The sequence below is a fragment of the Heptranchias perlo genome, chromosome 23 (assembly GCF_035084215.1).
Source record: "Heptranchias perlo isolate sHepPer1 chromosome 23, sHepPer1.hap1, whole genome shotgun sequence".
In the NCBI taxonomy this organism is placed as follows: Eukaryota; Metazoa; Chordata; class Chondrichthyes; order Hexanchiformes; family Hexanchidae; genus Heptranchias; species Heptranchias perlo.
Genome location: NC_090347.1, coordinates 19943036 through 19971009, shown reverse-complemented (window position 1 = coordinate 19971009; position 27974 = coordinate 19943036). Strand labels below are relative to the sequence as shown.

The window sequence follows — 27974 nt, the reverse complement described above, 5'->3', positions numbered from 1 at the left end:
GCCTAAGGAGACTCACTCCTTGATTCTGGTCTTCCTTCCTTAGGAAAGTATGTCTTTATGCTCTGGATCTCACTACAACAGTGTAGTCAAGAGTGGAAGTTCACTTTGGGAAATCATGCAAAGCCGCACCTTAAGTCCAAAGTATAATTAATCAATATCTCTGCCTCCTTCAAGCCCTATCATATAATGTATAAGCTGGGCACCTACATCCCTGTGTTTTATATCATTACATGGATTACTTGTTAAGGTTTAGCCATTTCCCCAACATTTTTGCCTTGCGTTCATAGCTAAAGGCAGTTGCCATAAGCAGACTGAGACTCCTAGGGACTGATAGCTATGTCCTTGTATGTGTCACATGTGGGTTAGTGTGCTCAGGTATAACAACTAACAGCTAACTGTAGTATACTTTTCATTGGATATCGCATGGGATGCCCACCACATTCTCCTGTCTTTCCCAGAAGATTGAAAATATCACACCAACAGCACAAAGCATTTATACCATAATATTTGATCAGATTTATTTACAGGTTAAAAAAGAAGCTAAATGATACAGAAAAAAACTGAATCAGTATTATACTTAAGAACAATAAAGTTAGTATCAGTCAATGAGGGGTTAAAATTTCCTTATTCCTTACGGAGTCTGATAGGTGCCATGACTTTTGGATAAAATGGTCAGGTTTGTCTCCAGGTAGACCTTCTTGTGCCAGAACTAAAGACAATTGTAGAATTCCCCTACCAGTGGAAGGGTCTCTGAAGGCAGAGCTGTTAATCACCCATGATTAAAGATGCAATAGTAGGAATTATTGTGTAGAATACAGATACGGAAAGTTCAAGTCATCATGGTTCCAAGTACCTATTAATACCTTGACCATGTACAATTCAATTAGCACCTAGAACAAAGCTTGGTACCCTGACTATTTTCCAGATCAGCCAACCAGGCTGTCTCCCATTCTTCATTTTATCCATTTTAACTCTAAATATTTCACAACTGTATGAAGTAAGCACAGAAATGTGTCCATTTTGTTACAGTACCCGCTTGAAATCTCGACCATCCTGTGTAAACACTATCACTTACCTGTCTACAAGATATGTAGTAGATTCGTGGCTCACAGAAGCTGAGTGGAGTGACCAGTTTCCGCCAGGTAGCTCTAGCGTTTGGGTGGTGTAGTACCTAACTGGAGACAGACCGTCACTTCCTGGTTCCCATGACAACAGCACGCTGCGTGCCTGCACATTCTGCTGTTGTATGGTAGGTTTACTGGGAGGTTGCGGGTGAGCTGGGGACAGAATGAAAATGTTTAGAGGACAGGCTGCCTTTTACTCAGCGAATCATAGAATCATGCAGCACAGGAGGAGGCCATTCGGCCCATCATGTCTGTGCCAGCACTTTGAAAGAGCGATCCAATTAGTCCCACTCCCCTCCTCTTTCCCCATGGTGCTGCAAATTTCTCCTTTTCAATTATTTATCCAATTCCCTTTTGAAAGTTACTATTGAATCTGCTTCCACCACCTTTTCAGGCAGTGCATTCCAGATCATAACAACTTGCTGCGTAAAAAAAATTCTCTTCATTTCTCAAATTTTACAGAAATTTTATGAAATCAGAAGTGAAAAAGTTCCTCGGGGAAATGATTAAAAAGTTATATATAATTTTCTTTGGCAGGGCACAGGAGGAATCAGAGATTTTTAACTTTGTTTCAACCCCCTGTTATTCATAATTCCATGATGTCAGCCTTTCGTTTGAGAGGTCAAAATGGTTTCGGTCATGGAATATTTTTTTAAAATCAACAATGCTGCTCAGCTTCCACTGCCATAGGCTTGCTTTTTCAAGCGGGACAGTTCTTCTGGACATTAATCCCTCCTGGTAGGACTGCTCATGTCCATCTCCCAGCGCAGTCAAAAACTCCCCATAGGGAATGACAATACGTTTCAAAGTCATTCAAACTGATTTCAGCTGGAACTTTTAGAGAAGAATGAGCTCTCCATCCTATCAGTCTGAAGATGGATTGAAATTCAGGTTCCAGGGGTAAAAGTGTTTTAACCCATCGTGTGTGAACTGCTAATCTCACATAACTTCTGAATGGTGTTGTATCAGTTTGAGTTACACAGCATGATTCTGTTAAGTTTCCACTGAGCTTTGTTATCTTCCAGGTTTCCAAATTTCTTGTTCGATCAGCATTTTGATTTGAAATGTATTACAAAATAATAAGTAGGCATATGTTGCCAGAGAGTAGCAGATTCCAGGGACAAACTGATATTGATAAAGTGCTCAACATTTCGTTTCATCACTTCTATCATTCGAACCCTTCAATGTGTCACTGGCTTGAAATACACTTCAAGGTCTCGGACCCATTATAGAAAATAGACTTTTCAGGAGGCCAATAGTTTTTTGATAAATACATAGAATTGCTCTCATTAAATAAAAACAGTTGCATTATTTATATTGTTCCTACCTACCTCTCTTTTCTGTTGTTACCACCAAGGCTTCTGCTGCTTCACCCCATCCTTTGCGAGTCTGAGCTGTAATGCGGAAGACGTAGCTGCACTCTGGTTTGAGTCCAGTTGCTGTATATTGTCGAGCACTAGGGTTCAACACATCCACTGTGGCGGTGTTTGTGTTGCTTGTGTTTAATCGATAAGTTATCTGGTAAGCTGAGGAAAAAGATGACTAAATATTAAAATAAGATCAAAGTATGTGAAATTAAACAGTGTGAGCGCACTACAGCATCCTCCCAAAATTGTACCTATGGTCTATAGCTTTCCAAACTGGGGTCTGTAAAAGGATCCCAGGGATTGCACAAGGTCATTATATTTGTGCCTCTCTGAGGTCAGACTTGTGACAAACACAGTGGGGTAGAAATTCTTCTTGGATGTTTCATAGAAGTCAATAGGACTGAGTAACGGGTGGGACATATAATGGGCAGCAATTGCAATTTTGTGTTACTGTCCAGAACAAATTTCTCTCCCAGTCTCTCAAGTACTCTGTATTCTTCTGCCTTTGTTGACCTCACAGCACATTATTTCTTTTGCTGTATAAAAAAAAATCTGCAATTGTAATGCTATTTTCATTTGGGTAGCTGATTTTGGAAATTACAACAGGGGGTCCCCAGCTGCATGTCAAAAGTGTCAGGGGTCCCTGAAAATGTGTCAACACAGTTAGTGGGCCTGCAAGACATTTAGAATTTGAAAACTATTGCCAAAGTATATGAATATGTCCCCAGTGTGAGTTAATACAGTATGGTTTTATGTATTTTTAATATTACTTTACAACAGTCATTGTTAGAAAGTTACAGCAGCATCTCAGATATAACCCACATTGCCAATCAGTCTGTTAAATAGGGGACAATTTCAAATGCCTTTTCTATAACACACTACAAAACTCTCTTTTATCACAGATTCAGTTATAACATACAGCTGCTCTTCATTAACAGAGAAATGATATAAAACAAGCCCTCATTATCTCATGCTTTTGCGTGGCTTGAGACTATCATATTTGCACCTCTTGCACATGTTTGTTGAACACTGTAGGAAATCAAAGGATTAACACAACCAATATGTTAGGCTTTTCCAACAGTGTCCTGGCTCTAATTTCCTCCTACCATGTCTGACCAGAAAGATAGAAACACTAAAAAGTGTTTTGTTTCACATTTAATTCAAGTTTCAGGAGTTCCCACGTCACCCACCCAGGATGATCCCGTTGGGTTCCGCTGGAGGTTGCCAGACTAGACGCACAGATGTTGTTCGAACTTCTGGAAACAGGATTCCTACAGGGGGTCCAGGCACTAAAAAAAAACAGAAATAATTAAAACAAGTTACTTTTGCAGCTTAACCTTTTCACTGGACAGCTGTAATGATTCAGGAGCTCCCACTGTTGCACTATGTTCCACTTGTACATGACAGTGTCCTTGAATATCACTTTTGAGTTATCTCTTTGATCAGCTCTAGTTTTCTCTTGCCAATTTTCCCCTTGCCTCCCCACCTCTCACGAAGGCTAACTCCACAGGCTCTGGTCATTTCGGGTGCCTTGGCCATTACTTATATGTGTGTGTTAATAGGTGACATATGTTGACAGATGAAAAGCATCACTTGTCAAGTCCAATTCTGTCCTGTCGTCATCAATGTCTAAACATGTACAGTTCCAGGAGGGTTCACTGGATAGTGCTCACGTTTGCTGATGATCGCACAGTGTTCCGTTCCATTCGCAACCCCTCAGATAATGAAGCAGTCCGTGCCCGCATGCAGCAAGACCTGGACAACATCCAGGCTTGGGCTGATAAGTGGCAAGTAACATTCGCACCAGACAAGTGCCAGGCAATGACCAACTCCAACAAGAGAGAGTCTAACCACTTGACATTCAACGGCATTACCATCGCCAAATCTCCCACCATCAACATCCTGGGGGTCATCATTGTTCAGAAACTTAACTGGACCAGCCACATAAATACTGTGGCTACGAGAGCAGGTGAGAGGCTGGGTATTCTGCGGCGAGTGACTCACCTCCTGACTCCCCAAAGCCTTTCCACCATCTACAAGGCACAAGTCAGGAGTGTGATGGAATACTCTCCACTTGCCTGGATGAGTGCAGCTCCAACAACATTCAAGAAGGTCGACACCATCCAGGACAAAGCAGCCCACTTGATTGGCACCCCATCCACCACCTTAAACATTCACTCCATTCACCACTGGCACATCGTGGCTGCAGTGTGTACCATCTACAAGATGCACTGCAGCAACTCGCCAAGGCTTCTTCGACAGCACCTCCCAAACCCACGACCTCTAGCACCTAGAAGGAAAAGGGCAACAGGCGCATGGGAACACAACTACCTGCACGTTGCCCTCCAAGTCACACACCATCCCGACTTGGAAATATATCGTCATTCCTTCATTGTCACTGGGTCAAAATCCTGCAACTCCCTACCTAACAGCACTGTGGGAGAACCTTCGCCAAACGAACTGCAGCGGTTCAAGAAGGTGGCTCACCACCACCTTCTCAAGGGCAATTAGGGATGGGCAATAAATACTGGCCTTGCCAGCGACGCCCTCATCTCATGAATTAATATATAAAAAGGAATGGGAAACCTGTCTAAAACCCTCTACCTAACCCAGAGGCAGTGAAACTCACTGTAGTGTTTTGACTGCTGCCCCAGCTAAGATCAGCTAACTTGCAACAGACCAGGATTGAATCTGGACCTTCCTTGTTTGCAGTTCAGCTACTTACTGGATATGATTAGTTGTCTTATTCTTGCACCAGATGCAAACTTCAGACAGTGAGGTTATGTTGGGTCAATGAAGCATAATGAAAACCTGAGCTTATTACATTTTCAAATCATGTCTTAAAAACAAAATCATTAAACCCTTTAAGAAGTAGTTTTCAACAAAAAAAAATCAGGGAAAATGTGGCTTCATGCAACTTTAACATATTCATAAAGTGAAAATAAAATTTCTTTGAACAAAATATATAATTAAAATGTCACAAGATCATGTAATTGGCATGAAAAAGGAGTATTATGGACAGCAGTGAAATGATTAAACCATTTTCATCTAATTTTTCTTGTCTCTCCAATCTAAACCAAATTGGTTTTGGATCCAAAAGTCACCGTGACACCTTCTTTAACTGCTAGATCTCCAGTTACTTGCGAACGAATGCAATTTTAACGACTCCACCAAAGCTCTATTAGCACTACTTACCTGTGTGATCATTGCTGGCTGCATTTACACTGCCTTCACAAACAGACAATTCTCTTCACTAGTGAGTAAATTGACAAATGAGTCCAATTCGGTAAATTTGCAAACTGATGTTAATTACAATTCTGTTGACAAATCACACTGCCATCATTTATGTGCAGGCTGTAAATATTAGCAGCATAGTAAATAAAGGTTTCATGTTGTCTCATGACTTGGATGACATAAGTTTAAATCTCAAAGGATGAGAGGTAAGGTAGTAATAGTATTCAAGAAAACTCCGAACACATAGAATCATAGAATGGTTACAGCACAGAAGGAGGCCATTTGGTCCATCGAGCCCGTGCCAGCTCTTTGTAAGAGCAATCCAGTTAGTCCCATTCCCCTGCTCTTTCCCTGTAGCCCTACAAATTTCTTCCCTTCAAGTATTTATCCAATTCCTTTTTGAAAACCTCGATTGAATCTGCTTCCACCATCCTTTCAGGCAGCGCATTCCAGATCATAACCACTCGCTGCGTAAAAAAGTTTTTCGTCATGTCGCCTTTGGTTCTTTTGCCAATCACCTTAAATCTGTGTCCTCTGGTTCTCTACCCATCTGCCAATGGAAACAGTTTCTTTTTATTTACTTTATCTAAACCCTTCACGATTTTTGAACACCTCTAACCTTCTCTGCTCCAAAGGAGAACAAACGCAGCTCCTCCAGTCTATCCACGTAAGTAAAGTCCCTCATCCCTGGAACCATTCTGGTAAATCTTTTCTGCACCCTCTCTAAGGCCTTCACATCCTTCCTAAAGTGCGGTGCCCAGAATTGGACACAATATTCCAGTTGTGGCCAAACCAGTGTTTTATAAACTTCCTTGTTTTTGTACTCTATGCCACTATTTATAAAGCCCAGGATCCCTTATGCTTTTTTAACCGCTTTCTCAACCTGTCCTGCCACCTTCAAAGATTTGTGCACATATATCCCCAGGTCTTTCTGTTCCTGCACCCCCTTTAGAATTGTACCATTTAGTTTATATTGCCTCTCCTCATTCTTCCTGCCAAAATGTATCACTTCACACTTCTGTGCGTTAAATTTCATCTGCCATGTGTCCGCCCACTTGTTTTTTACCAGCCTAATATAATACGATTGAAAGTACAAAATTGGGATTGAGACCACTTATCTATTCTCATTTATCATTGCAAAAATACCAACCATCGTCCAGTGTTCTCTCAAGAATGGGTGGGAAGCTTGGCATTCCATCTCCAATTCTGGTAAAAGCAAGGACTTGGATTTCATAGAGCACATACTTCCCTAACTCTGTAAGTTGAACAGCATGTGTAGTGTTGCCTTCAATGGTCCGGAACTGCATAGGAGCCTCCAAGTCCTTCTCTTTGTACAGGACCTACATTCAAACAGAGAGCAAAGGGTAGGGAATATTGAGGGAATTCTGTCAACATCATTGTGAAAAGAAGATATGTTTCATAGGAGTCCATTCATAAAGTAAATAACAGCATCCTTCATTTTTTTTGTTGATGTATAATGCACACCAAGCATTTTTAAATTCTCCCCATGAGATGTTTCACCAATAGTGATGGCAGTATCTAAGGATGTCATCAGATTTTAAGTTGACTTCTTTTTGTTAATCGTGTTAGTGTTAATAATATAGTTCAGCGAGACAGGCGGCCCAAAACTGGATACAACAGTCGGGCGAGCTGCCTCTGGAGGCGGAGCAGGCACTGGCAGTTTGCCAAAATTAAGCAAATGAGGCCCAAATGTCATTGGTAATGGACCCAAAAACAGAGATAGAAAACTTTATTGTACCAGTCTGCTACATGGGCTGGATTCAAAATCAACCCTTTTGATGACTCAAAAAAATTTCAGTTAGGCTCCTCAGCTAAGAAAAGATGCTTTAATTCTATCTGGTCTGGAAATTCATTTAAGTCCCAGAGATGAAAAATCAGCACTGTATTGCAGAGAGCCATCTAATTCCCTCTGCCTCATTTACCTTTTAGAGATATGGGTTTAATTTAGAGAAAATCAAAATGTCACTGAATTAAATATACAATATTTTTGTGTTCTCGTTTAAAAATGGACTCAAAATGCTTCACTTTTAAGATTGTGTCCAATTAATCAACTTGCCTTATAGCCAAGGACTAGTCCATTGCGATCTTGTTGTGGGACCTCATTCCACTTGACCAAGATACTGTTTGAGTTAAGGGCAAGAGTAGAGACATTTGTTGGTCCAGATGAAGGAACTAAGAAAAGAAAGAAAGGCATTTTTGTGCATGGAACAAATATCCTTATACAGTTACAATGAGAATTTCAAAATCAACCGTAATTACGTTTTTGCAATCGCCATCTCAACAATAGTAACAAAAGGTACCAACGGCACTAACCGTATCTTCCATAAGCAGCACGATCTGCTAATATCATGTTAATGTACTAATCCCAGTCAAGAACATGAGAAACCATCATTAGTCAAGGATGAGGATTGTTCCTCTTGTTTTTAAACTCTCACACCCAAACACATTTTGAATTCTGTCTTTGATTTCATTACCTGTCCAAATGTTCATCATTCTTTGAGTAAAGATTTTATTTCTTAATATCTGTTTCACTAATTTAAACTTATGTCCTCTTTTCCTGCTGACCAATAATCTCAAAGTAATATTCTGGGTTCAACTTTGTATAGGTCAATGAGGTCAGCCCTCGACAACTCAGTTTCTCTCTCTCCACAGATGCTGCCTGATCTGCTGAGTATTTCCAGCATTTTTTTGTTTTTATTTCAGATTTCCAGCATCTACAGTATTTTGCTTTTACCTAACAGAAGGTGATACAGGCAAGCAAATTCACAAGGAATGTTAATTAGATGGCAATCATTGTGTTGGTCAGGGCCTTTATCTCACTCAGTGTGGAACAGGTTACACAAAGAATTTACACTTGAACATGTTAACAACCTTTGCGTGCTACGCACATTTTAACAGATGAACGAAAACAAGAGAGGAAATTGGGCAATACCTTTCAGCTGCATCCACATTATATTCTTCACAGTAAACCACATAGTAGGTACAGCACAGGAGGAGGCCATTCAGCCCATCGAGCCTGTGCCAGCTCTTTGAAAGAGCTAGCCAATTAGTCGTATTTCCCTGCTCTTTCCCCATAGCCCTGTAAATTTTTTCCCTTCAAGTATTTATCTAATTCCCTCATGAAAGTTACGATTGAATCTGCTTCCACCACCCCTTCAGGCAGTGCATTCCAGATCATTACAACTCGCTGCATAAAAAATGTTTCCCCATGTCACCTCTAGCTCTTTTGCCGATCACCTTAAATCTGTGTCCTCTGGTTACTGACCTCTCTGCCACTGGAAAAAGTTTCTCCTTATTTACTCAAAAAAACCATTCATGATCTTGAACACCTCTATCAAATCTCCCCCTAACTTTTTCTGTTCTAAGAACAACCCCAGCTTCTCCAATCTGTCCAGATAACTGAAGTCCCTCAGCCCTGGTACCATTCTAGAACATTTCTTCTGCACTCTCTCTAAGGCCTTGACATCCTTCCTAAAGTGTGGTGCCCAGAATTGAACACAATATTCTGGCTGAGGTCTAACCAGTATTTTATGAAGGTTTAGCATATCTTCCTTGCTTTTGTACTCAATGCCTCTATTAATAAATATGCTTTTTAACAGCCTTCTCAACTTGTCCTGCCACCTTCAAAGATTGGTGTATGTGCACCCCCAGGTCTCTCTGTTCCTGCACCCCCTTTAAAATTGTACTATTTAGTTTATATTGTCTCTCCTCATTCTTCCTACCAAAATGCATCATTTCACACTTCTCTGTTAATTTTCATCTGTCATGTGTCTTTTAATATATAGTAATATATCTTTTAATATATATTTCATAAGGCTGCACAGACGATATTTACACATGTTGACATTGAAAATATTTCACCAATAAAACAAGCATATCTATTAATAACTACACACTAATAGGCTGCTTATAATCTCTGAAGCTCAACAACATCAGGAGAGTTTTAATGACTGCAACAATATACTGTAATGATGTCATTAATGTCCTAATGAAGGGTGTTTTACATTGCAGTAATCATTAAAAATGTATCACAACATTTCAATTATCATAGTCTTTCAGCACATCAATAATACAGTTTGTTCAAATAAAAAGGCCTCACTATTGTCTTCAGCTTGGTTTGCATGTATAATGATCTTCATAAAACGGAAAGAGTTAACATCAATTCAACTTATACTGGAAAAAACCCGTTAGATATGCAATCGCATCATATACACATAGATGAGTGAATAATCTGATCCTGCAATACTGCTCGGGCAAGACTCGTGGAAATGCTTTTAGAAGCCACATAATCAATATCATGGATTTGCTTGATTCCTGAAAATCATTGACTGGCCTCCCTCCACTCGGTGCGAAGGTAGAGCTAATTGCTGGTAAATCTCCTGGAAATTGAATTTCTACAAACCACAATAAAAACAGGTAAGAGGTAGCTAAAGAGAGTAAATCAACTGGAGAGGGAGACAGAGTTGGGTTTAGACTAAGTACAACAGCAAGGGAGATTTGTATTCACAACTGAATGTCTTGTAACTCTCTCTTGCTTATCCATTATTCATTGCACCACAGATTAATGAGGTAGTCAACCCATCATTATTATCAATTACAAAAGTCACAAGTATTTACGAATATCTTTTTAAAGTCTATTCAGAAAGATTTTTGAAATTTTATTTATGATGATTTTTGGAATTTTATTAAAACAGTGAATGGTGATTATCAGTTGTAGAGCTAGGGTCAAACTTCAGATTTGGCCAAATTGGCCCCACAGTTGGCTGAATTGATCTCTGTGAGCAGCTCCACCCCTCAGCCACCTCCTCCTCTGCTTCCATTTCTAAGAGGGTAGAACTGAGCGTTCAGGGCCAGAGACAAAGCAGGGAGTGCCTGAGCACTGACGGTCTGATGAGGAGCGCTGCAGGAAGAGGACCAAGCTGGGGACTAGAGAATGCTGACTTACTTAGTCCGTATGCTGAGCCGGGAACTGCCCAGATTTGCAGGCCAAATCTGCAGGCTGAAGACGGGTGATGGAGGTTCCCGAGAGCAAAAAAGAGGCGGTCCTCAAAAGCTGCATTGGCCAACCTAAAAATGATTGTGCGGGGGTCGGGGGTCAATACCCTCCACGATCCCCCACTGGTGATCATATCTTTGGTAATGGTTGGGAAGGTTTACTCATCCCAGCAGGATGTTAGAGTTGAACTGATATTAATGAATTGACTGAAGGAGGGAATGCATAGGTGGAATAAACCTCATCAAACACCTTACTGAGACCAGCACTCCAAGATCACCAGTCCAACCAGCTGGAGGGGAAAGTACTCGAGAGCAGTGGTATTAAACATTGGGAGCAAAGTGTGTGCTAATACTCCTTAAACTCTGTTCCAAATTTCTAGATTACAACTTCACAAGTTGCAGTGTAGATGTATGGAAAAGCCTCAAACCATATGTTCTGCATGTTTTGGGATCTAGTCCCAGGCAAAGGTGGATTTTTTTTTGACAGATTTGGATTATAAATTTCTATTTTGCAAACAGCAGTGAATCTTCTGCCAAAGTTGTACTCCAGACTATTTCCTATAAAGAGTTCTTAATTGTACATGACAACCACGGCAACAGTTCACCTGCTCCAGAAAAAGCAACAATAATTTAAATGTTATATGCTCGTGATGCATCCTTTGGCAATCCTGCCATACTAGGAAACAGTGAATAATTCTTCACGGAAGAGGTAATACACAAGATTGCTACGTGGTTATAACCTCCTTCACAAACAGTGGCACAGATGGTCATATTGTAAGCAGGGATTGTCAAGCACCCGTGGTCAAGACTTGGAACCAAGTACCTTTCAATCTCATTTTGATGAAAATACTTTTCAATAAGAGGAAGGTCTCTTTGGCTGAAGTTTACTGTCTACCATCTAATGATTTCAGCTTTGCTGACCAACCAAATATGATTGAAAGAATTTGATTAACTACCCCTAGATGCACCATTGTCCTGATTGTCAATTGTCATTATGACTGGCTTGCAAGCAAAAGAAAGGGAGACAATGACAGCACTGCTGCACTCTGCTTTACAATTGCTAATGGCCTCACCCAACTGATTTACTCTCCAAATAAGAGGAATGCTTGTTCAGATTTGGCATTATTTGGCTCTCCTGAATGCCCAATAGTCCTGAAAAAACCAGTTAGCAATGCTTGACCACCACTTGGACTGCACCTAAGTTGCCTTTCATTGCTACCTGGTAAGAACATGAAATACAAGGTTATATTGTATGATCAGGACAACTGGAACAGCCTCTAAAAGGAAGTAACTATCACAGACTGCCATCCCACCGACCAAAGGATCTCGACTTTATCTGGGCTCAAAGCAAGTACGGTTCCAATAAAAATGCTACTGACATTTGCGAATAGCACAGTTTAATTAAAGATCCTTAGGGTATACTTTGATCTGCTCTTTAGTGCCAAAAATGCAACTGAGTTATGGTCAGCATCACGAGTGGGATCTAGATCGTATTCCATAGTTTCTCACCTTGTATTCTATATATACCGTTAAAAAGGTAGATGAAAATAATTTGAAATCTGAACTATATTGATGTAAAGACTTTAGATCAGTCGTTTCTTCTCTCATAATTCAATTTGTCTCCAGTTTGAGATCATCTCCATGAAATATGGAAATATTTCACAGAGAAACATCACTGTACATGGTGACAGTATGAAAAGTAATGGTGGCTGGTGAGTTGTGATCAGATTTTTTTCCCTCTACAATTAGGGCATGGTTCCATGGACAGTAGATGCCCTCCAGTACCTTGCTCAAGTGGCTTTCATTGTGTGAGTCTGGACTGCGACTGCTGGAAGGCTATCTGGCTGTGGAGGACGTAAAAGCGAGCGTGGTCTAGTTTTCACCGAATGAAAACACACATGCACTTCGAGTAAGGGTCACTGTATACCAATCAGGAGGGGAAACCAATGCCAACAGTCCCTTCTACAACCCAGGGGCTGTGGCCGGTTGTCACATCGTTACAGCTGTTCGTAAATCAGCTAACTCAATACAGACCACAAATCAAACCTCGGAGTTTCCTGGTCCACGTGGCTCAAAGGCAGAGACTTCACTTGTGAGCCACCAGGATAGTGATCAGATATTTCAATATAATAATTACTAGTTTCCCTTTAACACAATCTTGACTTGACCAAGACGACTGAACATACTTGTAACATATACATTGCTGAACAAACAACTAGAACTACCTAGCTGGTTGATGATAGTTACATTTTATTTAAGCATTCAAACATTGCTTCCTGCTATAATTCAATGATTCCTGCACCCTGAACCTGGATGTAATTCTGCACTAAATAACACTATATTATCAGCCTTCTCACAACTTCCTTTCTTAGAATATGAAATCACAGCTGATGGCTGCAATCATTGAAAGATCAGCCATCAGGAAATTACATTTCCAATGACTCTGGCACCAAGATAATCTGTAATCAAATGGCTCCAGGATGAGATCAGTTTATAATATTTGCACCACTGTCTTTGATTTTATATACAGTCAAGAAACAGCATTATTACAATCAAATAAACACGGGACTGATGTAGCTTCATGAAGGCTACAATAAAATTATTCTAGGGTTAAAACACGCTGGTCTCATACCAAGTTGTAATGAGGTTGGTTGCTAAGCTGATGGCGAGCTCCTCCAAAATTCTGCTGCCCGTATCTTAACTCGCACCAAGTCCCGTTCACCCATCACCCCTGTACTTGCTGACCTACATTGGTTTCTGGTCCAGCAACACCTCGATTTTAAAATTCTCATCCTTGTTTTCAAAACCCTCTCTGGCCTCGCCCCTCCCTATCTCTAACCTCCTCCAGCCCTATCCCGCCACGATCTCTGTGCTCCTCCAATTCTGGCCTCTTGCGCATCCCCGATTTTCATCGTTCCACCATTGGTAGCCCTGCCTTCAGCAGCCTAGCCCCAAACTCTGGAATTCCCTCCTTAAATCTCTCTGCCACTCTACCTCTCTCTCCTCTTTGAAGATGATCCTTAAAACCTACCTCTTTGATGAAGCTTTAGGTCACCTGTCCTAATATCTCATTATGTGGCTCGGTGTCAAATTTTGTTTGATGATCGCTCCTGCAAAACGCCTTGGGATGTTTTACTATGTTAAAGGTGCTATATAAATGCAAGTCGTTGTTGTATTTATGATAGAAAATGTCATAAGTCTCCCTGCTTCAGTGCACTTCCCGGTTACATTTGTGGTGCAGTAAACTGGTATAAATCAACAAGAACAGTTCAAGAAAATTTATTATCCTAACATGGGTAAGTGGGACATATTTATTATTCACTGGTGAGGGCAACTTGGTGATGATAAGTTTGAGTAAATGAGGTTTGTTTTATGTTTTGCATTACAAATTTTCTTCATTATAAAATATTTCTTTCTTAAGGGGCATATTCTTCTTTAGTTCTGGTGCACTTTCTCCTGTTTTATTCCAGTTCCTTCACATTTATTGGGATTGGTCCTTTGGAGAGTGTGCACAGTCAGTACACAAGGAAATGGCAGAGATGTTAAACAAATATTTTGTATCTGTCTTCACAGTAGAAGACACAAAAAACATGGTGGGGAACGAAGGGTCTAATGAGAGTGGGAAACTTAAAGTAATTAAGATTAGTAAAGAAAAAATGCTGGAGAAATTAATGGGACTAGAAGTCGACAAATCCCCTGGGCCTGATGGCCAGCATCCTAGGGTTTTAAAAGAGGTGGCTGCTGAGATAGTGGATGCATTGGTTGTGTTCTTCCTGAATTCCCTAGATTCTAAAATGGTCCCCATGGATTGGAAGGTAGCAAATGTAACCCCGCTATTCAAGAAAGGAGGGAGAGAGAGAACTATAGGCCAGTTAGCCTGACATCAGCAGTAGGGAAAATGCTAGAATCTATTATTAAGGACGTTGTAACGAGCACTTAGAAAATCATAATATGATTAGGCAGAGTCAACACGGTATTAGACTTTTTTGAGGGTGTAACCAGCAGGGTAGATAAGAGGGAACCAGTGGATGTGGTATGTTTGGATTTTCAAAAAGTATTTGATAAGGTGCCACACAAGAGGTTGTCACACAAGATTAGGGCTCATGGGATTGGGAGTATTATATTAGCATGGATTGAGGATTGGTTAACAGACAGAAAACAGAGAGTAAGAATAAACAGGTCATTTTCGGGTTGGCAGGTTGTAACTAGCGGAGTGCCGCAAAGATCAGTGCTTGGGCCTCAGCTGTTTACAATATATATCAATGACTTAGATGAGGGGAACGAGTGCAATGTATCCAAGTCTGCTGATGATACAAAGCTAGGTGGGAAAGTAAACTGCGAGGAGGATGCAAAGAGGCTGCAAAGGGATATAGACAGGTTAAATGAATGGGCGAGAAGGTGGCAGATGGAGTATAATGTGGGGAAATGTGAAATTATCCATTTTGGTCAGAAGAATAGAAAAGCAGAATATTTTTTTCTTTTTAAAAGGTGAGAGACTAAGAAATGTTGGTTTTCAGAGGGATTTGGGTGTCCTTGTACATGAATCACAGAAAGTTAACATGCAGGTACAGCATGCAATTAGGAAGGCAAATGGTATGTTAGCCTTTATTGCAAGGGAGTTGGAGGATAAGAGTAAGGAGGGCTCTGGTGAGACCACACCTGGAATACTGTGTACGGTTTTGGTTTCCTTACCTAAAGAAGGCTACACTTACCTGAGAGGTGGTGCAACAAACGTTCACTGAATTGATTCCTGGGATGAGAGGGTCGTCCTATGAAGAGAGGTTGAGTAGAATGGGCCTATACTCTTTGGAGCATGGAAGAATGAGAGATGATCTCATTGAAACATATCAAATTCTTAGAGGGCTTGACAGGGTAGATACTGAGAGGCTGTTCCCCTGGCTGGAGAGTCTAGAACTAGGGGTCATAGTCTCAAGAGAAGGGGTCGGCCATTTAGGACCAAGTTGAGGAAAAATTTCTTCACTCAGAGGGTTGTGAATCTTTGGAAGTCTCTACCCCAGAAGGCTGTGGATGCTCAGTCGTTGAGTATATTGAAAACTGAAAGCAAAAGATTTTTGGACACTAAGGGAATCAACGGATAGGAGGATAGGGCAGGAAAGTGGAGTTGAGGTAGAAGATCAGCTATGATCTTATTGAATGGCGGAGCAGGCTTGAGGGGCCTTATGGCCTATTCCTGCTCCTATTTCTTGTGTTTCTTATCTTCTTCGTACCCCTATCTCGACTTTGCTATATTCCAACCTCTTTATTTACATCTAGCTGACATAGTAAATAGTTCTCTGTTTCCAGGTATTACCCCCTCCCTTTCAGAAACATTGCTACACCCACCACCAAAAACCTCACCCTCGACCTCTCCATCCTTGCAAACAACCGCCCGATCTCCCTTTTCGCACCAAAGTTTTTGAACATCTTATCGCCTCCACAATTCTCTCCCACAACTCTTTGAATCTCTCCAATCAGGTTTTTGCCCCTCCAACAGCACTAAAATGGCCCGAACCAAAGTCGGGGCCAATGAATGACATTCTCAGCGACTGTGACTGTGTTTCATTATCTCCCCTCGGCTGCTCTGCAGCCGTTGACATGGTCAACAACACTCTGCTTCTTTAATGCCTCTCCTCTATTGTCTAGCTCAGTGGAACTGCCATCACTTGGTTCCTTGGTTCCATCCACTCTTAATGATCCAAGTGTAAGCAGAGTAATTACTTTTCTTGCCAACCCAAAACCATTGCAGTGGGAGTACCTCAAGGATCCATCCTTGGCCCTCCTCTTTCACATGCTGCCCCCTTTGTGACATCATCCACAAAAATGGGGTCAGCTTCCACAGGATGACACCCAGCTCTATCTCTCCACCACTTCTCTCGACCCCTCCACTGCCTGTGTTGTCAGGTTGCTGGTCCAACATCCAGCCGCAATTTCCTCTAGTTTATCATGAGTAGGAAGGCCAAAGCCATCGTCTTCAGCTTCCGCCACAAACACTACCCTCGCCATCAATTCCAGTCCTCTCCTTGCACACTGTTTAGGTTGAAATAGACTGTGCACAACCTCCGACCCCAAACTGAGCTTTTGACGCCACATTTTCTCCGTCACAAAGATTGCCCACTTCCACTTCTGTAATAAATCAGGCAGTAGGGCAAAAGACGCCATACAGCCCAGCCCACATCCTTCGTTCCTCTGAATCCACATTACTTCTTGTCCTTCGCTTCAGTATCAAAGGGACGATTTTTCACTCATTATGTCCCTATCCTCTGGAACTCTCTTCCAGAGCTATGCTGCCTTACAACCCTCTCTTCAAATTTTCAAAACTGTCCTAAAAACCTGTCTTTTCAACTGTGCCTTCAGCCTCCTCTGCCTTCCCCTCAAATTCCTTACTTCCTGTTGTGACCACCACTCCCTTGTGTTGAAATAATTTTGTACAATTCACCATTGCTACAGTATATCATTTTCCTGATTATAAGCTCTTTGTATCTCAGTCTCACCTCTTTGATCTCCTCTGGAAGTGGAGGATGAAACAGAAAATCAGCAAAAAGCAGTGGTGTTGCTATCCAGGGTTCATGATGGCTTTCTGACCTTTTCAACCTACTGTGTGCATCTACACTTCATAGTATACTACATTCATTCTATGGCCGCCCACATTCCTTCTAATGAGCTGTTAGAGGCTCTGTCATTTATTTCTACACAGAACCACGAGAAATGGTGATGCAGCTGAAAGACATGAATATTGCACAGAATTATAGACGTGCAATCCACAATACCCACTGCACGACAGAAACTGAGGCAACAAAAATAAAGAAAAATTGATATTTTAGATTTCTGTCCTCTCCTTTAATTATCATATTCTATTAAAATAATTTATGGGCTGGATAGTGTGCCTATTGTGAGATTATTCCAGTTTAACAGATTGGGGAGGACCATGGGACATAAGTTTAAACTGTGCAAGAGTAGGAATAGACTGGATGTTAGGCGGTTTTTCTTTTTCCAGAGAGTGGTGAATCTCTGGAATAAGTTGGCGCGGTGGGTGCTGACTCTCTGGATGCCTTCGAGAGGGAGCTGGACCTGTTCTTGACTGGGGCAGGGATTGCATCATATAGAAGGTAAGTGTCTTTACAGATAACCCATGGTCAATGTGATCTCGTGGACTGGTTTCGATCACCTGAGAGGGGGGGAGGGGGGTCGGAGGGGAGTTTTCCAGAGTATTTTTTCCCTTATTGGCCATGAGTTTTTTGTCTGTTTTTTTTTGCCTCTCCCAGGAGATCATGTGGCTGCCGGGGAGGCGGGGTGGATGGGAAGTGTCTAGTCACAATGCTCCAGCCATCATGAGGTGTGGGGCAGGCTTGATGCACCAGCTGGTCTTTTCCTGCCCGTCAATTTTGAATGTTGGTAATTAGGCCTCACTGATCAATGACCAGCCCACACCTGAAACATTAACCGGCCTTTTCTCTTTTCAGATACTGACGGACCTGCGGAGCGTTTTGGCGGTTTTGGTTTTTAATTGTCTCCAAGTTGCGTTCTTTGATTTGTTAGATTTTAGTTACTGAATTCGGTTTTGCTTCTTTAAAATTTTATTGCAGGCAAGAAAATTGAAACAAATCACGTCACAATTTCTGTGTAAGAGGCAGATCAGGAGGATGAGTAAAATAAGAAATTGGGGAAAAAATCTGAAGGTAAATTAACAACGAGGCAAACATTGATCAGTGTAGGGGACATCTTAATGTTGTTCCCTGCTCCAATCGATCCCAATTCAGTAGAATTACTGCCCTGAAGGGGAACATTCAGTAATAGCTTTCTGTAATGGAATGCAATATCCAGATCTATGCTCAAGTTGAACTCTTGATTGCTTATTTGCTGGTTTCAGATAAGAATGAAAAATTGCCCAGCCTCTTTCTCAGAGCAATTCTAGGGCAAAGTTTAATGTGACTTTTATTGTGTAAATGCAGGATTTCTGTGTTTACCGGAAATATTTTGCTGGCTGGGAAGGAGTTACTGAACTGAGCTGTATTAAGGGACTGAAGCGACTGACATGAGTCCAGATCAGATTCAGCTCAGAATGAATCATGTAGAGTAAGCAAGGCTAAAGTATGACAGCTTCAACTGTAATCAGAAACTGCACCTCGGGTGACCACAAGAAACAGGACTCTGGTTATTAAGAACACAGCTGCCAGATACCACAGCAAACTAACACAGGAATTCTTACTCCACAGGGAAGCCTGAGAAATCAGAAATCACTTAAAAAGAACAAAAAAGGTCCTTTTTCCAAATAGAAAAGCCACTAATGGCCTTTCAATTATTATCCTACAGAAGTATTGTGACATCCAGATGCTAAACTTAAAGATCATTGATCAAAATATTAATAAACTGCAAAAATCTCAAAATATTGATTAAATATTTACTCAGTTATGGTAAAACAAATTAAATTTCCCCCTTTAAACAGTTACTGTGTATGAGGCCACTCAGGATAAACACTCCACTTCTTATCTGCAGAGCAGTTTAATGCCATCTTGTGGCAACAATTGATTACTGCAAGTACACAGCGCTGCCTTCCAGCATACGCTTCAGGGGGCATCTTCTGATTTTGTGCGACCAGTGGGGAGCCTCGATCACTGGGAACGTATATTAGAAATTTGGACATATGCAGTGCATGATGTTCCAACTATTTAAAATGATGGTTGGAAAATTGTGTGCAATGTGCACTTGAATATCCACTGTGCACTCCTAGCAGTGTTTGGGAGCATGAAATTGGAAAATAACCCATATTGTTTGTGGTGCAGGGGATGTGCAGCTTCTGATGGGTTTAGTGGAGCTTCACAGGGACCGTTTTCTTCCCATTTTGCATTGTATAAACTTAATGTGGGAATTCCATCATAAGATTGCGATCGCTATTCTCCTATTGCAAAGCACTTTAAGACGTTTTTCTGCGTGTGTGACGTACTGTATAACAACTTACATTTATATAGCGCCTTTAATATAGTAAAATGTCCCAAGGCGCTCCAAAGGATCGTTATCAGACAAAATTTGACACTGAGCCACATAAGGAGATATTAGGACAGATGACCAAAAGCTTGGTCAAAGAGGTAGGTTTTAAGGAGTGTCTTAAAGGAAGAGAGAGATGTAGAGAGGCGGAGAGGTTTAGGGAGAGAATTCCAGGGTCGTCATGCCCCGTTGGAGCCCATTTTATGCCGGCATAAAATGGGCTCCAACGGGGCATGACGATGCCCCGTTTATGCCCATAAAATGGGTGCACGTTACTACTGCCTTTTATGACACATTTTGATTTCAAGCTCCTACTCCAGGACTTCATTAGAGTCTAGGCTGACTTTCAATGCAATAGCTGCATTGTCTGAGGTCCTAACCTTTGGATAAGACATGAAACCAATATCTGTTTGGCTGGTTCAGGTGGACGTTAAAGACTGCATGGCACAGTCTGAAGAGGAGCAGGGAATTCTTCCCATCAATATTTCTACTTCAGTTACCATTTAAAAAAACACAGATTAATTGGTCATTCAGCTGAACGCAGTACGGCTGCTGTGTTTGCCTATGTAACACTATTTTACAATACGTCGAAGTAATTCATTGTATGCAACACACATTGGGATGTTTCGCAGAGATGTGATAAGGCAGTACTAAAATGCAGATTTTTTTTCTTTTACAAAGCACAATTTACATTGTCCTACTGAACTAAAATCCTTACATTATGTTGTCATGCCAGAGCTTTCATATTTTTTCAAAAATTAAGAGCCGCGAGTGTCACTTTCACTGCGGGAAGCACGTGGTAACATTGTGGTTATCAAAGACCAGAAGAGAGAAAACAGCAATGCTTAAACTCTGGACTCAGTGAAGTTGAAATTGATCTCGTTGCGCCCATTTTATAGGCATAAAATGGGCACCAATGGGGCCCAACGTCCTGGGCCCCAAGGACATCTCAAAAACATCTGATCCAAAAGATTAGATCCTAATTTTGAGACAAATTTAGTGCTTCAGGTTAGCATGTCCATATGGCAGAAAATTAACCAGGTTGACCTCCATGTCTCTCTGGGAAGTTTCTTAATTTGATGTTGGTAATAATGTGAAACTTTCCAGAGCTCCTTGTTGTACATAAGGTTTAAAAGAACCTTACCTGACTCTCTCGTGCGACCCTTGACCACTGGGTTCCATGGTCCAGAGCCAATAGCATTGAATGCTTGAACTTGCACTCTGTATTCAGTCCACTCCTCTAGATCCTCGATGGTAAATTCCCGCTCGATTCGGTCACTGATAATGTGTGTGAGAGTGGATCCATTTCCATCTGACTTCCCGTATTTTATTTTGTATCCAACGGATTCCTGATTACCATTATACTCTGATTCAGGCAATGGCTGGAAAAAAAAAGATTCTGACTGTATCTTCTTTATCCTTTCATTTTTGGGCGTTTTAATTAGTCATGTTGTAAATGCCTAACTTATCTAAACAAGCTTAATCTAGCTTTTTTGCAGAACCATTAAACTGAACTGATGGTAACCCCTATCCTGATGCACTCAGTACTAACTCGACTAATTCGAGTTCACAATTGCCCTCCATATTCTCACTTTTTTCAACCACAATAAGAAAAATCTGCAATTTAGATTGGGAACTGAGTAATCTTCATGGTATAAGGTATAATTGATCATTTTAGCTTAATTAGCATCGCAAATGTTTGTCTTCACCTCACTATACTTGGGCTTGTATAGAATCACATTCAGCAGTTAATAATTGCTATGCGCTCATGACATCTTCCGGCACAGATAGCTGCACACCACTTCATTCATTTGCTTTCTTTGAGGAAATGAACACTTTGTGGAGAGTACTAAACATTGATGCACGGTGCTTATCATCTCCTCTTTACATGGCTTGAAAATTAAGGTCATTGAAGTAAAAGTTCTAAAAGGTTCAATCTCTGTTGAACACTTCTGTATGACGACTTAAAAAGTCTTCCAAACGAGCACTGAAAGGAAGGGTATAGCAGATTTCCATTCCTACACCATAAAAGCGCTTTCGATTGTGGTTGAGATAGAGTCGGGAGACAGGTGGGTTGGTGGTGGTTATCTTATTATTGGCACTATGACCATCTTTTCCTCTTTTGTGTGGTGAAACCTCCCTCTGGTACAAATGGTATAGTTTCACCAACAGGAGGGAGAAGCCCTCAATACTCAGAGCCACTTTCTGCCCACAGAACTTGCCATACTGTCACGGTATCTGTCCTCAGATGGTCCTGACTATAGGGATTGACAGTGCACTCAATAGAGTAATTACTCAATGAGTAATGGAGGATGACCTGCAGAGGTATTCTCTCTCTCTCTATATAGGATGAATGCAATGTAAAAGATGTCAAAGAAATAGATTCCAGAGGAGAATGTTATCCACAATCAATTGTCTACCTCCTGCAACATTAGAATTCACAAACTTTACAACTACTCAAACAAAGGCACAAGCTAAAGAAAAATCTATATTGGTGCTTAATCCTGAAATGATTGCCCACATCTGTTACATACCACCCAACGGAGCCAGAGGCTTGTCTCACTTGCAGTACGCAGAGTCACATTGGCAGGAGCCATGTCAGGCGGGGCCTGGAGGGTTTGAATTTTGCGTGATGACTGACTTGGCAGACTTGTTCCAACAATATTGACCTGTCTCATGCGAAATCTGTAGAAACACACGGCTTGTATTGAATGAAAGGGCCTTCCAAATATTCAGAGACATCCTTAACGGTAAAGGTAAATAAACTGCTTGTAAAATGAAAGTAATGGAAATGAAAATCGTGTGGTTTCTAGAACGGATGGCCATTCAGTAATGGCAGTTTTATGCCTGGGCGGCAAGTTGCTAATCTACCCCAGTATATCGTCGTTCTCCTGGGCACTCTGCAGCCCTCTGGTCTGAACTGTAATTTTGGCAACTTCTGACTTCAGTTATCTCCCACATTTTCTTGCTCCTTTCTTCAAACTACCCCCTTCCACTTCATTCCCTTTGATTCTCGAACTCGTTTTTAAATATCCATCTCTTCGCACTGCTTTATTTAGCTATTTTCACCCTCTTGTTCTTTTATTTTCACTCCCTTTTGTTCTTTAACTGCCTTTTAATTATCTGACTGAGACCTTTGTGTGCCATCCAACAGTTTTTACTTCTTTCTGGCTTTTAAGAAGAAAAATGTTAATGTGGATATTTGCAGGGTATTAAACCCATTTAGTGCCTTTCAGCGAAGAAGTCAACATTTCAAGCATCTCAACTTCTACCTGTTGCTCTCCTCCCCACCACCTTCATTTTACTCAGTCTTATAAAGGAATTTGCTGATCTTCCAGTTTCCACTTCTGACAAATAGTCCACACTTAAAATGTTAATCTGTCCTTTTGGTGAGTGGCTGTATATTTCCACTTTTAGTCAGATTTGTATTTTTTTCTTTTACACAATAATAAATAGCTGAGCAGTGCATGGGCACCCAGAGGCTGAAGACAGCTTTTCGAACTGTTTAAAATGCCCAATTTTAGAAAAAAAGCACCATTCAAATATTTGAAAATATATCTTTAGAGAACAGTTAAAAAATACTGAATTATACATTGAGATGTCCTCTAACATTGGGCAGATTTGCTGAAGAATTTATGTTCTCATGCTGCAGAACTTGGTTGGATGTGCTGTGGAAGTAGATCCTGAGATACTTCAGAAACCTAAATAAGAGTGGAAAAAGACCCAAACTGCCTGCAGGATCATCAAGAACAATTCACGGCTTCTTTTTCTCCAATTAAATTACTAGATCCAAAGATAGTAGATAGATCCTGCAATCATTTTGTTTCGGTCTTTTCGTGCTGAAAAAGAAATCTTGATTTGGGTTTGAACACAAGGCCTGAAGATAAGGGCCACTTCTGTTAAGGAGCTTTTCTGCTATTTGGGCAATGCTCGCAAGACTGCATTAAATGCCCATTTCTTGTTGCCCTGAGAAACTCGTATGGGCCTTCTCCTTGAGCTGCTGCAGTACTTGTGACGATGGTGCTCCCACAACAATGTTAGGTAGGGAAATCCAGATTTTGGCCCGCTGATGAAAGAACAGTGATAAATGTCCAAGTCAGGACAGTGTATGACTTGGAGGGGAACTAGCAGGTGATGGTTCTCATGACATAGTAGCTGTTGGATTTCTTGGTGTTAGAGGTTGCAGGTCTGGGAGGTGCTGTTGAAGTAAACTTAGTTTCTGCAGTGCATTTTGTAGATCATACATACTGCAGCCACAGTACGTCTGTGAAGGATATTAAATTCAGTGGCAGGGGTGGTGATCAAGTGGATTGCTTTATCCTGGATGGTGTCAAACTTATTTAATGTTGTTGCGGCTGCATGCATCCAGGCAGTGGTGAGTATTCCATCAATCTCTGGACTTGAGCTTTTTACATGGTATAGAGGCAATGAAGGGTTGGGAGGTGAGCCACTCATTACAGATTACCCAGCTTCTGCCCTGCTCTTGCAGTCACAGTGTGGACACGGCCAGTCAAGTTAAGTTTCTGGTCAATGGTGATTGCCAGGATGTTGATGGTGAGGGATGTGATAATGATAATGGTGTTGAAGGTCAGTTGGAAATGGTCTTTGCTGTGCACTTATATGGCACGAATGTCACATGTCATTCCAAGCCTGGATGTTTTCCATGTCCTCCTGTAGGCTGGCATGGGCTGCTTTATTATTGCTGGACCTGTGAATGGAGCTGAACATTGTCGAATTATCAGTGAATAGCCCCTCTCCTGGCCTTACGACAGAGGGAAGGGCATTGATGAAGCAACTGAAGTTGGTTGGGCCAAAGATGCTGCCCTGAGGAACTCCAGCAGCGATGTCTCGTGACTGTGATGATTTCCCTATGAGAACCAGGACCATCTTCCTGTGCGTCAGGTATGATAAGCCACTGGAAGGTTTTCCCACTGACCCCGGTTTTGCAAGGGAAATTTGCTGTCATACTTAGTTGAATACTGCTTTGATGTCAAGATGAACTACTCTCACTGTCCTCTGGCATTCATCTTATGTCCATGTCTCCATGAAGGCTGTAATGAGTTCAGGAGTCAAGTGGTTCTTGCAGGACCCAAACTAAGCATTGGTGAGCAGGTGATTGGTGAGTAGGTATGACTTGATGGCACTATTTCTTCCGACACTTTACTTTTGGAGAAGGCCGATAGGACGGTAATTGGCCGAGGGGGTTGGACTTATTCTGTTTTTTTGAACAGAATATACCTGGTCAATTTTTCATATTGTTGGGTCGATGTCAGTGTTATTCCTGCACTGGATAGCTTGACTTGGTGGGAGGGGGCAGGTGTGCAGGTCTTCACCTGGGATGTTATGTTATCAAGGCCCATAGTCTTCGCTGTGCCCAGTGTACTCAGTTGCTTCTTAATAAGAACATAAGAAATAGGAGCAAGAGTAGGCCAGTTGGCCCCTCGAGCCTGCTCCGCCATTCAATAAGATCATGGCTGATCTTCGACCTCAACTCCACTTTCCTGCCCGATCCCCATATCCCTTGATTCCCAAATGTCCAAATGTCACAGGGAACAAATCGAATTGGCTGGACATTGGAATCTATAATGTTGGGGATCTCAGGAGGAGGCAGAGAATGATCGTCCTTTTGTAGCTGAAGTTACTAGTGCCTGACGATAAGTTTTGGTAATTTCGTTAGCAGGATGCCAGTTTGATTTTTGAAGTTAAGTAAGAGAGTTGTTCTTGGGAATGTATGTTTGTTTCAGCCATCTAAATTTACTTTATATGTGAAAAACTGCATTGGATCCTTAGGGTGGCAGGGTGATGAATTGGAGCTCCAACAAGCTGTGACGCAGAGTAGGTAGACATGGATTGTACCCATGACTTCAAACATGATGAGTGCCTGATCTTGACCTTGCCATTCTGAGGAGATAAGAGCGGAAAGAAGGTGATTTTTCTCACTGAGGGAGGCAATATCAGAGGGCCAGTCGGCTTAGACTGCTCTCACACACCTCATACTGGGCAGCTATAAAGTAGCATTGGTGCAAGTTTCTAGTTCATCTTCTCAACAGGGGAAAGTATCTACCATGTGGAGGAGGAGGGGAGAAGACTTACAAATGGAGGTAATTAGAAAACAACTTGAAAAAAAAAACTATATTTCCCTTGGTGAATCTTTTATGATTAAGGACCAACTTGGATTTTCAGGGCAATACGTGTGGGTTAATGTTGATCTCTGCTCACTAATACATGTTTATCATATGGATCCTAAAGGTACTGTAATAAAGACAGTCAACTGTACCTGTAATGTGTGAATGGATTGAGGTCGGGAACCTCCAGTGAGCGAACATCAGGCTCATTGACCAGCTGATGAACAAGAAGCCACTCTTCATGGTCACCTATTACACCAACCTGAGGAAGGAGAGCAATAATTGTCATACAAGTAGACTGTCCTAAATCTGGGAATATTCTTCATAATTCCACACTCATGATGAAATAATGGAACTGATGAAGCGCCAATGTCATAAGAGGCAATAGATCTCAAAAAAACTAGGTAAGAAAAATAACACATGAGGGTAGAAACTATTGTTGGTAATGTCATTGTTTGACTGCTTAAGCACTTAAATCAAATTTCTTTTCCCACTACTTTAATGGAAGCAGTAACCCAATTATATTTTAAACATAGGCTAACATCTAGATTAAAATAGTTTGAAGAAATTTGGTATAAGCATGTTAAGTGTTTGTACAATAACCTCACCAATTCTTTTCACCAGAGTATTTAGCTGAGGTTAGAAGTTCAATCAACTATTGAACATATTTGTCATTTTCCCCTCCCCTACACAGGATTCTTTTATATGTAATATTGACTTCATTACAACAACAAGAACTTTATATAGTATCTTTAACATAGAAAAACGGTGTTGCATAGAGGCATAATCAAACAAACATGGATGCCACGCCAAAGAGAGATATTTGGAGGGTTGACCAAAAGCTTGATCAAAGAGGTGGGTTTTAAGCCTGGTCTTAATGAAGAGGGAGATGGAGAGGTGGAGAGGTTTAGGGAGGGAGTTCTAGAGCCTGGGGCCTGGAGAGCTGAAGGCATGGTCAACAACGGTGGGGCAATGGGAGGGGGGGACTGCACAAGAGAAGAGAGTCAGAGAAATGGAGAGTTCTGGGTAAAGGGGATGTAGGGCTGGAGGAGGTTACAAAGACGAGCAAGGACATGAACAGACTTCAACACGAGGAAGAGCATTTTACATTGGAGGTATTGGGGGATTGGAAGCCAGCATAGGTCAGCAAGGGTAGGGATAATGGGTGAGCGGGACTTGGTGTGAGACAGGATATGGGCAGCACAGTTTTGGAAAAGTTTACAGAGGGTGGCTGGTCAGGAAAGCATTGGAAAGTCAAGTCTGTAGGTGACACAGGCATGGGAATTTCAGCAGCAGATGGCCAGAGGCAGGGGTGAAGTTGGTGAAGTTAAGGAAATGGAAGTAGACGGTCTTTGTGATTGGAAAGATATTGGGTCAGAAGCTCAGCTCGGGGTTGCGAGCAGTCTTGTTCAACCTGAGACAGTGGAATCGCTGGCAAGGGTACAGAGTTTGTTGCAAGGCCCAAAAATGATGTCTTTGATCTTGGGTTACGATTATGGTTCTAAGCAAGCACTCATCCAGGCCACTGCTTTTCCTCCAGGCAAGTTAAATACAGCTTGAAATAAAAGTGTGAAGTTCAATGTGCCCTTATGCCAACATGCATTTTCAGTGGGTACATGCTGGGATCAGTGACATAGTGATGCACTGCAGTGTGCCTCCTCTGAAATCCATATGGATAAAGTAAATGCAATTATTTACTGGAATTAATTTCTAGGGAGCATTCAAGTTGAATTCAGCAAGGACCACAAATACATTCCGACTCACTTTTGCTCCAGATTGACTTTCACATGTTCTCTTTGCATTCAGATTACTAATTAGGTAAACAGGCTTTAACATTAAGGAGCCTCTGCCCAACAGATAGGTTAGTTCAGTCAAGCTGCAAAGGAACTCTAACTATAAAAGGATGAGACACGAAAAGAGACATAGAGCATCCAACGTCCCAGGGGGATAATGATAGTCATTCACGTACCTAATTTCAGACATGTAACATCCAAAGTAGCCTCAACCCCTTACATTCCAGTTCCCACCATGTTTTTCTCCTCCTGTTACTGTGAATCTCAACCAATGTATAAAGTGAAAATGTAAGTTTTATTTTCTGCTGGCAAAGTCAGAAACACCTTGAACCT

The 27974-nt window shown here is 41.4% G+C and overlaps 2 protein-coding genes across 3 annotated transcripts in view; both read right to left on the bottom strand.

The window, feature by feature from the left end:
* The window catches only part of sdk2b (sidekick cell adhesion molecule 2b), a 712889-nt gene that overhangs the window by 157592 nt on the left and 527323 nt on the right, over nt 1-27974 (bottom strand). Inside the window, exons 23-30 of one of the 2 annotated variants that reach the window (XM_068004137.1) lie at nt 26001-26110; nt 22258-22408; nt 20868-21105; nt 7803-7918; nt 6876-7065; nt 3682-3780; nt 2456-2650; nt 1076-1277 (exon numbers count right to left, since the gene is read on the bottom strand). In XM_068004137.1, the coding sequence (XP_067860238.1) occupies nt 1076-1277; nt 2456-2650; nt 3682-3780; nt 6876-7065; nt 7803-7918; nt 20868-21105; nt 22258-22408; nt 26001-26110 (1301 nt within the window). Of the gene's footprint in view, nt 1-1075; nt 1278-2455; nt 2651-3681; nt 3781-6875; nt 7066-7802; nt 7919-20867; nt 21106-22257; nt 22409-26000; nt 26111-27974 lie in introns of those variants that run through there. The other variant, XM_068004136.1, reaches the window with a different exon arrangement.
* rpl38 (ribosomal protein L38) overlaps nt 1-27974 on the bottom strand; it is a 535859-nt gene that overhangs the window by 230315 nt on the left and 277570 nt on the right. The gene's annotated exons all lie outside the window — the stretch shown is intronic.